The sequence below is a fragment of the Hyperolius riggenbachi genome, chromosome 5, assembly GCF_040937935.1.
Source record: "Hyperolius riggenbachi isolate aHypRig1 chromosome 5, aHypRig1.pri, whole genome shotgun sequence".
Classification (NCBI taxonomy): domain Eukaryota; kingdom Metazoa; phylum Chordata; class Amphibia; order Anura; family Hyperoliidae; genus Hyperolius; species Hyperolius riggenbachi.
This window is the reverse complement of record NC_090650.1, coordinates 409,496,241-409,511,982: the sequence shown is the minus strand read 5'-3', so window position 1 is coordinate 409,511,982 and position 15,742 is coordinate 409,496,241. Positions and strand designations below refer to the sequence as shown.

The 15,742-nt window shown below is 46.1% G+C and overlaps 1 protein-coding gene across 1 annotated transcript in view; it reads left to right on the top strand.

Moving 5' to 3' along the window:
- The window catches only part of EXT1 (exostosin glycosyltransferase 1), a 349,708-nt gene extending 337,067 nt beyond the window's left edge, over positions 1 to 12,641 (top strand). The window contains exons 9-11 of the mRNA XM_068237952.1: positions 3,489 to 3,649; positions 8,293 to 8,464; positions 12,090 to 12,641. Coding sequence (XP_068094053.1) covers positions 3,489 to 3,649; positions 8,293 to 8,464; positions 12,090 to 12,275 — 519 coding nt within the window. The 3' untranslated portion in view covers positions 12,276 to 12,641. The remainder of the gene's footprint in view (positions 1 to 3,488; positions 3,650 to 8,292; positions 8,465 to 12,089) is intronic.
- Positions 12,642 to 15,742: the final 3,101 nt, after the last annotated feature.

Here is a 15,742-nt window from a genome sequence, read left to right as displayed (position 1 = left end):
GTGTCGAAGGGACAAGTGTCTCCTGCACGTCAGATCCATGCCAGCGTATCCTCCGCAGCGGATCGCCGCACTGACACAATTAACCTCAATTAGGAAGAGGAGTTCGCTGAAGATTAGGTCGCTCTGGCGGGTTATTGCCTCTATTTTAACACGCCTGAGAAACGTCTCGGGTCACCCGCTGCGAACTCATCTCTGCCGCCGCGTCTCCCGCCTGGAGGGGAGATGAGCAGATGTCGGAGGATCCGTCTCTTCCTCTCTGCCTGTCCGCTGGGAGGAGAGGGGGGAAAAGGCCAGCAGAGACTCCGAAACTTCTCCAAACTCCTTAAACTAGAGCAACTTCACTGACCTAAACCTGGCAGGCTGTGCGCAAAGACTCCTCCGAACCAATGTGCCCTTATAGCAATCTCTTTCTGCAATCTAAAGCCGCTCAATGCAATTTTACTGTTAGACTGACGGGGAATTTCTTGTCGTTCAATCATTTCCAGCACGTCTGATCTGCTTTCAATCCAGAAAAGGGATTGATTTTGTGCAGTGCAGATCTCAAAATAGATCCCTTTCTTGAATGGAAGCAGATCATAGACTAGCTTGAAATTATCGAGCGACGAATTTCCAGTGGATCTGATGGTGAAATTGCATGGTGTGTATCGGGCATATGGCCTCGTACGCATTACTTAACCACTTAAGCACCGGCCCCTTTTTTATTGATCTGTGCTGCGTAGGCTCTTCAGCCCGCAGCACAGATCAGGTTTTAGGCAGGGCGATCAGACTTCCCCCCCCCCCCCCCCCCCCTCCCTTTTTCCCCATGTGGATGTCCTGCTGGGAGGGTCTGATCACCGCCGCTGCCTTGTGCCTTGCGTCGGGGGGGCTCCTCAAACACCCCCTTCACTGCGCTATTCCGCCCTCAGTCCCCTTCTCTCCCTCTCCGCCTAAGATAGACTTCATCCTATCAGACGGCGGCGATCCCCGGCTAATCAGAGGCCGGGGATCGCCGATCTCCTTTACGGCGCTGCTGTGACAGCAGCGCTGTACGCTGTAAACACCAGGGATTTCTTCCCCGGGTGTCTACATTTAGCCTGCGAGCCGCGATCGGAAGCTCGCAGGCTGTTCATGGAGCCCCCCGCCGTGAACTCCATGGAAATCCACATGCGAACAGCCGCCGCCTATCGGCGTTAGGTGGTCGTTAAGTGGTTAAAGTGAACCTGAACCAAATACAATTATTTAAAACTAGCTGAGGAACCAGTGTTGCCCGTGTATGTATTTGGCTGGTGTTGGCTCCGCCCACTTTTTCCAACCCTAACACACAATTACTCATTTACTCAACGACCAAGTTTGTGAGGTTTGCGGTCTTTGGCGTTAATAGGCTTGTGCCATTAACCGTGCAAGAATGGCCACAATGAAATATTCCCCTTGAAAATCAATAGGAAAATTTTTATTGGCTTTTTGTAGGCTCCAACCACTTTTCTGAATATTTATCCCAGTCTTCCAGTGACCAACTGTGCGAAGTTTGAGATCCCTGCCATTACCTGTGTTAGAATGGCTGCCGTTTACATTTTCCCAGTGAAATTTGTACTTTAATCGCGCATGCGCCGTACTGCCACGCCGGCCGCCGTGATGACGCGAGGCGGCCGGCGTGTGACGTCAGCCGCGTCATACGCGGAAGGAGCAGCCCGACACTCAGCCGAGTGTCGCCCGGGCTGCCGCCGTCCAGCCATTCCGGAGCGGGGCCTAGGAGAGGAGCCAGGACGCCGTCGTGGGACCTCCCGACCAGCGCTGGACTAAAGAAAGCCCCCGGTGAGTACTATTTTACTAGTAGAGCTCGGAGTCCCTTTAAAGACACATACCTTTCTGTAGCTTGTGCTCTCCTTTTTCATGATGCCTGAATCGCCGTTCTAAACCAAATAGTTTTCGTTCTATTTAATTTAAAAATTTGCAACTGCCATCTTGGCTATGCTATAACGTTCAGGGTCACCCCTGTCTTCTCTGTTAGAGAAGTGCATCACTGAATGAAGCAGGAAGAGGAAGTGACGCATGGCCATTGCAGGAGGCTCCTCCAGAGGGGTCATAGCACGACTTTGTTAGAAGTAGTCTGTCTTAAAGGCATACCCATGAGGTGCTCGAACTCCCTTTAAATCTCTGTGTACCTAGACCTAACCACGTCCTTTTCCATAACTTTCCATTGACCTGTATACCAGTCAACAAAACCAGTACAGCATTGCTTTCCATGTGACCGCACAGATATCAAGTATCTTGTTTTGTTGTGTATCGCACTGATTGACAGATGATTGGCAGTGTGCCGGGTGGGGGCGTTTGGCTGCACGGCCACGTCCACATTGGCTGCCATTCGCCACTTTTTGATTTGTGATGCGTATATACAGCTTTATTCTGTTCCTCCTTTTCGCTAAGCTTCTGTGCGTCAGGGAGGTGTTAAAGTTCTGTCAGCGGGAGTCACGCGTGCCGTATAGAGGGGGCGCCCTTGACATGATAAACGTCCTTGCCGCAGGCAGATGGATGTATACAGTGTGAGGTAAAGGCCTCTGGGAATTCACCGCCATACATCTCTCCTACTTTATTGTTGTTTACTTGAGTGATCTATACAAGACAAAGGTGAGCGACCTTCTTAATGCAGTTTACGCCTCAGGAAGGTCGGGCTGAAGAGATTCCGCATCGTAGAAAAGACAGATTATTTTTCTGTTTAAGGGGCAACTGTAGTGAGAGGTACAGTATATTGAGACTGCTATATTTATTTCCTTTTCAACAATACCGGTTGCCTGGCAGTCCTGCTGATCCTCTTACTCTAATACTTTTAGCCATAGACCCTGAACAAGCATGCAGCAGATCAGGCGTTTCTGACATTGTCAGATCTGACAAGATTAGCTACATGCTTGTTTCTGGTCTTATTCAGACACCACTGCAGCCAAATAGATTAGCAGGGCTGCCAGGCAACTGGTATTGTTTAACAGGAAATAAATGTGGCAGTTTCAATATTATTCTTACTTCAGTTGTCCTTCGGTAAAAAAGGCAGAGTGGTACTAATAATTTTCATTTACAAGTACATCCAGGATTCAAGTAAAATAGTAACATTTAAATTTATGTTCAAGTGCAAAAAACGGACAGTTGACCTGAGAAAATTTTTTGGGGAGGAAACTGGATTAGTATGGTGGGGAATTTAGGGCCCTAGTGCTGTGAGACAGGCAGGCTGCTGGTCCCATCATGAGTTGTAGTCCTCTACAGGTAAGGGCCTTGACACACCTGAGAGCGTTTTGCGGGTTGTTTTTGTTTCTAACAAAAATCATAATCGTGGCTATTTTGCCGCAATGTTACAACAATTTTAACGCGAGCCAATGGAATCATTTTTTTTTTCAAACAAAAAGAAAAAGGACCCACAAAACGCTCTCCGGTGTGCTGGGGCCCTTACCAATGAAAGCAGTTCTGTTACTTGGCAAAGTTATGCAGAAGCCTCGTGTTAATAATATTTGTTTTTGTTGCAGGTGGATTTTGCCTTCACGGTTTGGCAGAGCTTCCCAGAGAGGATTGTGGGATATCCCGCTCGCAGTCACTTTTGGGACAGTGCGAAGGAGCGCTGGGGTTACACTTCCAAGTGGACTAATGACTACTCCATGGTACTAACGGGAGCTGCTATCTACCACAAGTAAGGCTCGCTCTGCTCACTAGGGAAATGGGTATGAGGCAGCCATGATTGGAGGTCATAGCTGGAACACAGAAATACCTATAAATGTTTTGAACCAAGAATCGGCACTTAAAGTGAACTAAACTCAGAACGTCCTCTCTGCTCTAAAAGATTAGCCACTGCATGATAACCTTTAGGGGAAAAAAATCTTCATTAAAATGTTTGGAACTTCTAAGCAAAACCTAAAGTTTTCACTTTCTGGGAGCACTGGAAGGGTTAAGTCTCACTGTTTACTTCAAAGTGAATGGGAACCGCATTTAAAAAAAAATGAAGCCAATACTTGAGAGGGAAGGCTCTGGGTTGTATAGAGCCTTCAGTCTCCTCTCTCGGTGCTCTCTATCCTGTGCTGGCTCCCTCCCGTTTCAATCCCCCGCTGAAAGGGTATTTGGAAGTCTTCGGGAACCGTGTCCTCCCGAAGACGTGCGGCTCCATACTGCACAGGCGTGAGCGTGCAAGAGAGCGTACTTGCGCATGTGCAGTACAGGGCCACCCTTCTTCAGGAACACTCTGGCTCCCTGAAGACTTCTGAAGCCTCCTTCGGCCGGATAAAGCAGTATTTTACTAATTTAGTCAAATACTGCTACCGGGCGAGCCAGCACTGGATCGAGGGGCCCAGGAGAGGAGCCGGAAGGCTCTATAGGACCCAGAGCCTTCCCTCTCCTTGGGTAAGTATCTGTCTCATTTTTTTAAATGCGGTTCTCATTAATTTTAAGAGCAGAGCAGCTACACCGCTCTGGTTCACAGACAGCTACTGATAAGCTACAACAGAAAGTCCAATCAGAGCAGTGAATTTCTTGAGCAACTGTATGTGGAATAAAAACCTTTCATTGTGTGCAGTGCAAGAGTTCAGGTCTGCTTTATATCTGGACCCATGCCAGCATTACCAGAGCACATTCATCATTTAGTTGTTCAAAAAAAGTGGGAACATTCTTCCAGTCCTTTGCCATGAATAAGGCATGTTAGCATTGCGGCGCGGTGTATAATGTGTGCCTGGCAAGAAGAGTAATTCGGGAAGGGGGGGGGGGTGCCTGCCACACTGCACAATCCAGCCATTTTCATGAGGGCCACTATAAGGCGGGTACATCAAAAAAGGGCGTCGGGAAAAAAGGGCGCGTGGTGTAAACGATAAACAGTATTATCGTTTATTGAAATATTGTGTAGAATTTCGTTTAGAAATAGTGTTTTAAGAATTTATAAATCACTAAATAATGTGTATGAGATCGGCAATTCTTAAAACGTTAATCTTCCCTATTTGTAAACTGAAACTTATTTTAACGTTTGTTAAAAACCCTCCCTGTACCTCTCCCTAACCCCTAGACCCCCTGTTGGTGCCTAAACCTAAAACCCCCCGGTGGTGCCTAAACCTAAGACCCCCCAGTTGGTGCCTAAACCTAAGACCCCCCTGTTGGTGCCTAAACCTAAGACCCCCCTGTTGGTGCCTAAACCTAAGACCCCCCCCGGTGGTGCCTAAACCTAAGACCTCCCTGTTGGTGCCTAAACCTAAGACCCCCCTGTTGGTGCCTAAACCTAAGACCCCCCCTGTTGGTGCCTAAACCTAAGACCCCCCAGTTGGTGCCTAAACCTAAGACCCCCCTGTTGGTGCCTAAACCTAAGACCCCCCTGTTGGTGCCTAAACCTAAGACCCCCCAGTTGGTGCCTAAACCTAAGACCCCCCTGTTGGTGCCTAAACCTAAGACCCCCTATGGATAATAATGTTTTACAGACATTAATAAATAAAAAATGTAAATAAAAAAATGTAATTAATTTTTTGGGGTGGATAATAATGTTTTAGAAATGTTTTATAAATAGTGATTTAGTATCTTTATAAACGTTATTCGTCACGGGCTGATTTTGTAAAGTTAAATCATCACAAACAGTCATAAATCCTTAAAATTCTCTGGGCGCCGTTTGTTAAAACGTTAATAATCTCGGGCGCCTTTTTCTCCCTGTTCGGCGCCCGATAAACGATATTTATAATGGGAGTGAATGGGGCGCCCTTTTTGTCCACTTGTCTCATGCGCCCAAATCTACTGCTTCCCTATAAGGCCCCCTCCCCTGACCATTAGCTTGTAATGACAAATCCTGCTTATCAGACTCAATTAGAGTTGGTCGCTGAGATACAAACAGTGAATCTGTGAGACTGAAGGTGCAGATTTATGGTACAATATCTTCCTACTGGTGCCCATACACAGTACAATAAAAACATTCAATTTTCCTGTTTATTCGACCAAGGCAATCTAATTGAATGAAAGTTTAAAATAATCTTTTGCTCAATCAAGAAAAAAAGCATCAATTATCCCGTTTTTTTTAATGAAAATCTGATTGAACATGTTGGAAAAGTCTTTATATTCGAATAATCAGACAAAATTATCTAATCAAAAAAAACTAAAACATTGTACCATGTATGGGCACCATAAGATGCGATCATTCAACCAAATCTGCTAGATCATACGTAATATGAAGGCAATTATCGATTGTTCCCATAAACTGGTCATTTAGGGTGCTTTTTCTTTTCAGATGTTGTTTGTAAAGTCCAACATTCAATACAATTCCAATCCACCATAAGGTGCCCATACACTAGAACGAATATGGGCAGATTCGACTAAGAGACACATTTATCTCTAATCGAATCTGATTAGAGATAAATTTCTCTAGCTGATTCTGCCTATACACTACAGGCCGATTCCCGTCCGATTTCAGCATAAAAACATCCGGGAATCAACTGAGCCGCCGCGTCCGCCCCGGCCGATGCCCCCAAAATGTATAAATGTATGTTGTGTAGTGCATTTATACATTACCTGTCCTGTAGCAGCTTGTCAGGTCCATCCGTCCATCTCGCCAGGTAAGCCGCATACATGCTAGCGGCGCATAGCAACTGACGTCAGACGCTATACGCCTTTGTGATGTCAGAGCGCCGCCGGGATGTATGCGGAACTCGGCGAGATGGATGGAATCCGCGCGGAGGCTGACACCGGACAGATAATGTATAAATGCACTACACTACATACATTTATACATTGCAGCGGCAGGGGTTTCCTCGTCTCGGCGCTCGCAATTCGGCCACCATACCGCCACACACCCGACCAACCAACTTCGGGCCGAAATTTTCCAGCATGCGCGATCGACCGTGCGGCCAATTTCTGTCCCGAAATTGGTCGCTTTGTCGGTCGGGCATGCATTTGGCAGCACCAATTTTCATCCAATTCGATTATAATAATCAAATTGGATGGTCTATTGGTTGGTTGGTCGGCTAGTGTATGGCCCCCTATAGAATCGTTCCACATCTAGTCTCTCCACATACATTTTCTGTACGATTTGACCATAAAAATCTGATGGCATCTGAGAAAAATATTTTACCGTCAATGGGCTCCATAAAGTACAACTGACGTGAGAGGGACATGGAAGCTGCAGTTGTCTGGCAGTCCTGCTGATCTTTCAGGCACCAGTTGTCTGAATTACACACCTATAATAAGCATGCAGTAAATGCAGTCACACTCAGGAGGATCAGCAGGACTGCCAGGCAATTTGCATTGTTTAAAAGAAAATAAATGTGGCAGCCTCCATATGCCCCTCACGTCTTTTGAAGCAAACTTGAAGTAAAAAAAAAAAGTAGTATTTGAATTGTATGTGTAGTGCAGATAGGACTTGAACATTAGTAGCAAAGAAAAGACTCTCATATATTTCTAATATTTTTTTTTTTATCCTAATAGGACCCAGAGGCATGTCGTGTGCACAATGACATGCCTCTGTGTCGTTCTATCGCCGCTGCTGCCAGATCCCCCCCCCCACCCCCCACCCTGCTGTCCTCCCTTAAAAGATCGCCAGGCTAGTGACAATCTGCTTTAACTTCCTGGGTCACAACTTGGCTTCCTATTGGAGGAAGCTAGCAGAGGCGGGGAGCATTGGGGGGGGGCGCGTTATCAAGGGGGAGATGCGGAGGAGGCTGATTGACAAACCTCACATAAACAAAGCAGGCAAGCAACAAGCAGATTGTCGCTAGCCTGGCGATCTTTTCAGGGGGGACAGCCGTGCACAGGGGGGACTGGCAGTACCTTTTTACGCATTCCCGCGGGTGCAGGAAGCTATTGCAGACATGAATACGTACATTTTTACGCGTTACAGTTGCAATGCGTAAACATGTACTTGTTAATGTCCACGATAGCTTCCTGCACCCACGGGAATGCGTAAAAAGGTACGCATGGCAGCCGGCCAACTCCCAGTCGGCAAAAACGAAACGAGCTGGCAGCGGGGGACTGGAGGAGCCATAAGTGACTACGAGGGCACAGGATGGCTGCAGGGGGCTGGTAGATGCCCCAGGTAAGTGAAACTTTAGTTAAGGTTCCCTTTAGGGCCACAGTTGTAAATTGTGCCTGCCCCTTCCTGCTCCACACAGCTGCTCCCATTGGCCATTTGTCACCTGTCATATTGGTGACAAGATTAGTGGGCAGCGATGTAGTAACAATTGACCAATAAAAGCAACTTGGTGAGGAAGGAAGGGGCGGGCACAATTTATAACTCACGCCACATATAGTTACACATACAGCGATTGATCAGCAGATCACATTAATTTCACGTTCCGTGACCCTGATGGTCTTCTCTTGCAGGTACTATCACTACCTTTACACCAATTACCTGCCTGCCAGTCTGAAAAACATGGTGGACCAATTAGCCAACTGCGAGGACATCCTGATCAACTTCCTGGTCTCGGCCGTCACCAAGCTGCCACCAATCAAAGTGACACAGAAGAAGCAGTACAAGGAGACAATGATGGGACAGGTGGGTACAGCTGCTGAGATGGAGCAGAGGGTTACTTGGGATGGACAATGGAATGCTAATATTTCAGAGTTGATGTAAATGTTATGCTTCTTTGGTGGTTAAAGCCAAACATTTTGTGCAGATAAGTACACTTGAGTCTCTGGCCTGCAGCTTCCCTGGTGTCCCCGCTATGCAGACAGGTATACTGGAGTCTTCGGCCCTCAGGTTGCCCAGTGGTCCCGCCTGTACAGACAGGTATACTGGAGTCACCGGCCCACATGTCGCCTGGTGTCCTGTCTGTGCAGACAGGTATACTGGAGTCTTCGGCCCGCAGGTTGCCCCGTGATCCCGCCTGTGCAGACAGGTATACTGGAGTCTTCGGCCCGCAGGTTGCCCCGTGATCCCGCCTGTACAGACAGGTATACTGGAGTCTTTGGCCCGCAGGTTGCCCGGTGTGCCGCCTGTGCAGACCGGTATACTGTAGTCTCTGGCCCGCAGGTTACCCGGTGTCCCGCCTGTACAGACAGGTACACTTTGCCTTTTGGTGAGACTCCTGCAGAGGCTGCTGTTGGTGTTTAAAAAGCCCTTTTCCTCCTCTGCTTCCCTAATTTGCCATGACGCCAAACATCGACCTTGTGCTGGGACAACAAATTACAGGGGAAGGTAATTTGTTCTGCAAAGCGGATGTGAAGTTTAGAGCAGAGGACGTGTTAACAGGACCCAGCGCTGATCTGAGGGCTTCGTCTCTCTGTAGACAAGCCTGACAGAGCAGGAGTCCTTCACTCTGCTGCAACCTCCCTCCTCCCTGAAGAGTTTTAATTCTGTTGGTTTCCTCAAGGTCAGCAGTCAGCTCACTGCCTTAACTGCTATTACAGCCCAGCTAAGCCCAGAATTGAATAAGGCAAATTCAAATAACAGTCAGGAGTGCTTAAGAGCATTTTATGGGCCAAAATGTGCTTGTAACTGCCATACAGCTTGCTTCCCACCCCTCTCTAGATTCAGCTGGTGGGTGGGTGGGTCAGTCAGTCAGGTGTGACCATGTGACACACTTAGTGGGAAAAACAGGAGATGCCTCACTACATATCCCAGCATCACAGTAGAAACCACAAATCTACACAAGGAGGCGGGAGTTTGTACCTTGCAGGAAGTAAGTGTAAGACCTCATCTCCGCTAACAGAAAATAACAGGCTCTAGAGTTCTTAACCTGAACTGACATGGGACATGAAATGGTATTGGGTACGTATAATACTCAGCCTGCTTAGAACTTCCCTATGTTCACTTTTTTTATTTTGGCTGCATTCATAGAGTTAGAGCAGTGATAGCATTACCAGTGTGCAAATAGAGCAGTGGAACAGCAAGTGGAATACAGAGGTCTCCAGGAAGAGTAAACAGAAGCAAATTAGTTTTATTTGCGTGAGCGAACATTGATTATAATGAGAGGGATGGAAATTTGAAATGTTCATTATCTTTTTGTTTGTAGCTGAATGAACCAGGTTGTATGTTACGCTGAATTGGCCGCTATGTGCATTTCAGCTTAACCCCCATAAATGAGGATTAGGAATGTGAGAGTGCAGGGAGGTCCTATTTTTTTTTTTTGCTGCTGCTGCACATATGATTTTTATTTTCGGGGTGGGGCACATCTACTGTACATGAAGTCCAACCAAGCCTGCAAAGGCCTACAACCTACCTTGATATGGAGAGTGGGTCCTGTGCAGGGCCGGGCCGAGGCATAGGCTGGAGAGGCTCGAGCCTCAGGGCGCAGTGTAGGAGGGGGCGCACAATTCATTCAGCTGTCATTCCTAATTGTGTACGAACCAGAAAGAAATAAGAAAAAAGGATACATAGCAGTGACTGCAAGCCATATAACTAGATATTAAAGTGTTGGGGAGTTTGTGGGCCCTGTGGCCCTCTTAGTCTAACAGCAAAGTGAGTGACAGCTGAGGTGGGAGGGATGGAGGGGCGCACTTTGGTGTCTCAGCCTTGGGTGCCGGAGGACCTTGTCCCTGCTCTGGTCCTGTGTGGTCCAAGACTTGTTATTTCAGTTCATGTACTCCATGTGTAAGACAAGTCTGGGAGGATGATAAATGGCTCCTCCTTCTTTGTTTTTAGTCTTTCCTAATGAAAAATGAATTCCAACAGTTGGGTGGGGTTGATTGTGTCCTTGCAGCTAGACTTTCCTATATGAGTTGTACACAATAGCAATTAGTCAGAATCATTAGCATAGACATATACCATAGCACTATCATAGACAGTTGCTAGAACTAGTTGCTAACGACTCCTGTCACCCACGGGGCATGGCCATTGCTCCTCTCCATTGTCCCAAAAAAAAAATTACAGCTTGGTTCACACATAAAAGGGCGTGGAGTCCTGTCAGTTTTTGACAGTTGGCATCGGTTTTGTATGCGTTTCTATGGCTGTGTTCTCTTACAAAAGGTGTATATTTCCGGTACAGTCAGATAAACTGATAGAACATGGATGCAAAACTGGCAAGACAGGAAAAGGAAATGTACACCTTTTATGTGTGAATACATCCATAGAAACGCATACAATGCTGATGCCAACTGGCAAAAACTGAGCAGACAGGACTGGACACCTATTTATGTGTGAGCCAAGCCTAAAGGACCTCTCCATCAACAAAAAAAAGTAAGCTGTTAAAATTTGACAGAACCGACAGGTTTTGGACTAGCCCATTGCCTCATAGGGAATTCTAAAAGGTTTTTTTTGTTTTGTTTTCAAAAGCATTTCCTGAACAGCAGTTTAACTGGCAATATAGTAAGATGCCAGCCTCCCTAATCACTTGCACACTATTTTGTCAATTAGACTTGGCAACTGCTGTTGAGGAAATGCTTTTGATAACAAAGAAAACCCTGAGAATCCCCCATGAGGAGATGGACCAAGACCTGACGGTTCTGTCAGATTTTAACTTCTTTTGCTGGAGTGGTCCTTGAATTTCTTGCTGCTCCTACCCCTGTTGAATAGATATATCCACTTCCTATCTAGGCAGGAAGTGATAATTCTGGGCACAGCTGACCCTCATTTCCTGTCCCCAATTTCAGCAAAGTTCATATTTAAACTATGGAGGCAAAATCTGCCTCTTGTGCTTACAATTGACACCTTTCCACACCATCCAAAACTGTTTTCCCTGATGTTCAGATTTAAAGGATACCCGAAGTGACATGTGACATGATGAGATAGACGTGTATGTACAGTGCCCAACACACAAATAATTATGCCGTGTTCCTTTTTTTCTTTCTCTGCCTGAAAGAGTTAAATATCAGGTATGTAAGTGGCTGACTCAGTCCTGACTCAGACAGGAAGTGACTACAGTGTGACCCTCACTGATTAGAAATTCCAACTACAAAACACTTTCCAAGCAGAAAATGGCTTCTGAGAGCTGGAAAGAGGAAAAAAAAGGGTGAATAGTTCATAGATTTTACTCTGGCATACATCAATGAAAGTATCATTGAGCAAAAACAATAAAACAGTTAAAACTTAAAAAGTAGATTTAAACAAAATAAAACTGTGGAATATCTTAAAAAGTCATTTTTAGGAGAAGGATGATTGATACAATTGTTTGTCATTAGTTTATTTTCGCCTCAGGTGTCCTTTAAAAATTTATATTTTATTTTCGCCTTGTCCTTTGCAGACCTCCAGGGCTTCTCGGTGGGCCGACCCCGACCACTTCACCCAGAGACAGACTTGTATGAATACGTTTGCCAGCTGGTTTGGCTATATGCCGCTCATCCACTCACAGATGAGGCTGGACCCGGTGCTGTTCAAGGATCAGGTGTCAATTCTACGAAAGAAATATCGGGACATTGAACGCCTCTGAGACTAACCCGCCGCCAGGAGCAGGCCTTGCTCCGCCCAGTGCAGAAGACACGCCCACCCACCTACACACACAGACCGTCACCATGCCCAACGGTTCACCACGCCGCTCGCCCACTCACCACCCACCTAGGAGATGCCGAGAATGGAGAACTCTGGTCACCCCGGAACCCATTGCACTGGAATACTTAACAAAAACCATTGAGCTTTGACGTCTCAACAAAAACAAAAAAATACAAAAAAAAACAAACTAGGCAGTGTACAGTTTAATTATGGAACATTAAATAATTATTTTTGAAATGATTGCTATGCAGGTTTAAACTTTTTTTAATGAACAAAAACTATTAAAATCAGAGATCTTTTCTTTAAATTGTGTTGGTGTTCAGTGATTTCTGAGGGGTTGCTCACTACAGGTGAGAGCGAATTCCCATCCAGCAAGAAAATTCCGAATCTGTGAAACGGAACTAAACAAACCCAGTGGCTGCTGGGCAAGTAGCCTGCGTCTGGGTGAGCCGCCGGCAGCCACTGGGTTTGAGGGGCTGCATTTTTAACTGGAAATATGCTAAAGGACAACTAGGGAGAAGAATATTGAGGCTGCCATATTTATTTTCTTTTAACCAATACCAGTTGCCTGGCAGTCCTGCTGATCTATTTGGCTGCAGTAGTGTCTGAATAACACCAGAAATAAGCATGCAGCTAATCTTGTCAGGTCTGACAATAATGTTAGAAACCCGCGACCTGCTGCACGCTTGTTCAGGGGCTAAAAGTATTAAAGGCAGAGGGGCAGCAGGACAGCCAGGTAACTGGAATTGCTTAAAAGGAGATTAATAAGGCAGCCTCCATATACCTCTCGCTTCAGTTGTCCTTTTAAGAAGTGCTGTAGTGACATATAATAGCATCGCACAGGATATCCGCACCCTTGCAAATAGAAAACGAGGACGATTGGAATGTGCTAAGGTCAATAACAATTAATACCCAAGCCCAGAAAAGAAAACCTGTAACAAGCACCAATCCATACTATATATCAGTGATGGCTAACCTTGGCACTGCAGCTGTGGTGGAACTACAAGTCCCATGAGGCATTGCAATACTCTGACAGCTCTAAGCATAGCACGGGGAGGCAGAGGCATGATGGGATTTGTAGTTTTGTCACAGCTGGAGTGTCAAGGTTAGCCATCACTGCTATATATAATATACAAAAAAGATCTTTATTGAACAATGATCCACCAGTTGGTAAGCTATACAAATGAGGGGGTAGAACCCCAAAACCATAAAAACAAGGAAAACATCCCATAAAATGTCTCCATCTTATTTAACTATGAGAAATAGACAGACCAATAACATTTATATCGCGCTTTTCTCCAGGCGGACTCAAAGCGCCAGAGCTGCAGCCACTAGGGCGCGCTCTATAGGCAGTAGCTGTGTTAGGGAGACTTGCCCAAGGTCTCCTACTGAATAGGTGCTGGCTTACTGAACAGGCAGAGCCGAGATTCGAACCCAGGTCTCCTGTGTCAGAGGCAGAGCCCTTAACCAGAATACTCTCCAGCCATAACATATAAGTAAGATATTATTTCATATTTATATAGCGCCAACATCTTCTGCAGCGCTGTACAGAGTATATTGTCATGTCACTAACTGTCCCTCAAAGGAGCTCACAATGTAATCCGTACCATAGTCATATGTCTATGTATGTATTGTGTAATGCATGTACTGTATATTCTAGTCTAGGGCCAATTTAGGGGAAAGCCAATTAACTTATCTGTATGCTTTTGGGATGTTAGAGAAAACCGGAGTCCCCGGAGGAAACCCGCACAGACACGGGGAGAACATACAGACTCCTTGCAGATGTTGACCTGGCTGGGATTTGAATCGGGGACCCAGCGTTGCAAGGCACGAGCGCTAACCACTACGCCAACGCGTTGCCCCCAAGATATCAAAAATGGTCAGTACTGAGGGCTTCTGAATAGAGCCCTCAGTCTGTTTGAACCCGGGTTCAGTATTACTTATAAAGTGCAAAATTGTGTCTCATAAAATTGTGAAACAATAATTATTGTAATGCATAGCAAAGGTGCAATTAGTATATATACAAACAACGTTAAAGCAAAGCAACTTGGTGCAAAGTTGGATGGTGAAAAACCTATGTGCATAAATAGTTCCACTGCTGTGGAAATAACTGCTGGCAAGATAATGAAACCATAATCCTGAAAAGATGACCTATATGACCTTAAAGGGGAACTGAAGTAAGAGGTATACGGAGGCTGCCATATTTATTTCCTTTTAATCAATACCAGTTGCCTGGCAGCCCTGCTGGTATATTTCTCTGCAGTAGTATCTGAATAACACCAGAAACAAGCATGCAGCTAGTCTTGTCAGATCTGACTTTAAAGTCTGAAACCCCTGATCTGCTGCATGCTTGTTCAAGAGACACTGAAGCGAGAATAATCTTCAGAGCTCATAGTTAGCCGCTATCCCGCGGCTAAACGGGGGTCCCTTCACCCCCAACCCCCCCCTCCCCCCCCGCAAAATCAACGACCAAATTGGTCATAGATTTTGCTGCTCCTAGAGGCAGGGCTAACGGCTGCAGCCCTGCCTCCAGTCGCGTCTATCAGCGGCGCATCGCCACCCCTCCCCCGCCCCTCTCAGTGAAGGAAGACTGGGAGAGGCGGAGATACGCAGAGATACGTGCTGACAGACGCGCGTAGGGCAGGGCTGCGGCGGTTAGCCCTGCTTCAATCCGGAAGAGACCCCCACTGCTCGGAGGGGATTTCGGGGGGTCAGGGACCCCCGTTTAGCCGTGGGATAGCGGCGGTTTAGCAGGGGCACACATGCCCCTGCTAACTATGAGCTCTGAAGCGAGATTTATTCTCGCTTCAGAGTCTCTTTCAGGGGCTATGGCTAATAGTATTAGAGGCAGAGGATCAGCAGGGCTGCCAGGCAACTGGTATTGCTTAAAAGGAAATAAACATGGCAGCCTCCATATACCTTGACAGTGCAGCAGCCCAAATGCGTAGAAAAGAAAAAAGGTATAATTAGCCAGGAGACAAAATAGGTGAACAACAGAAGTGATGGAGAGACTGCAGGTCCCCTTTGGCGACGCTACTAGTTGCGCGGACGCAATCCCGCTTTCTCAAGGAGAGGAGAGTCCGGACTAGTAGGGTCGCCAGAGGGAGGGGACCTGCAAGTCTCTCCATCACTCCTGTTGTTCACTATTTTGTCTCCCGGCTAAGTATACCTTTTTTTCTCTTGTATTTAGAAATCAATTTCATTCATTACGTTATTTTCACTACAGTTCCTCTTTCAGGCGCACAATCACGAAAACTTTTTAATAAGAAAAAAAAAATGTGCTCAAATAAATTGGCCTGGAGCACTTGCAAACTTCTAATAAATTGAATGATAAATTGTTAAAGGGCCACTATAATGAAAAGTTATAAGATTTAAAATATACATGTATACCTACTTATAAGTTTCTTC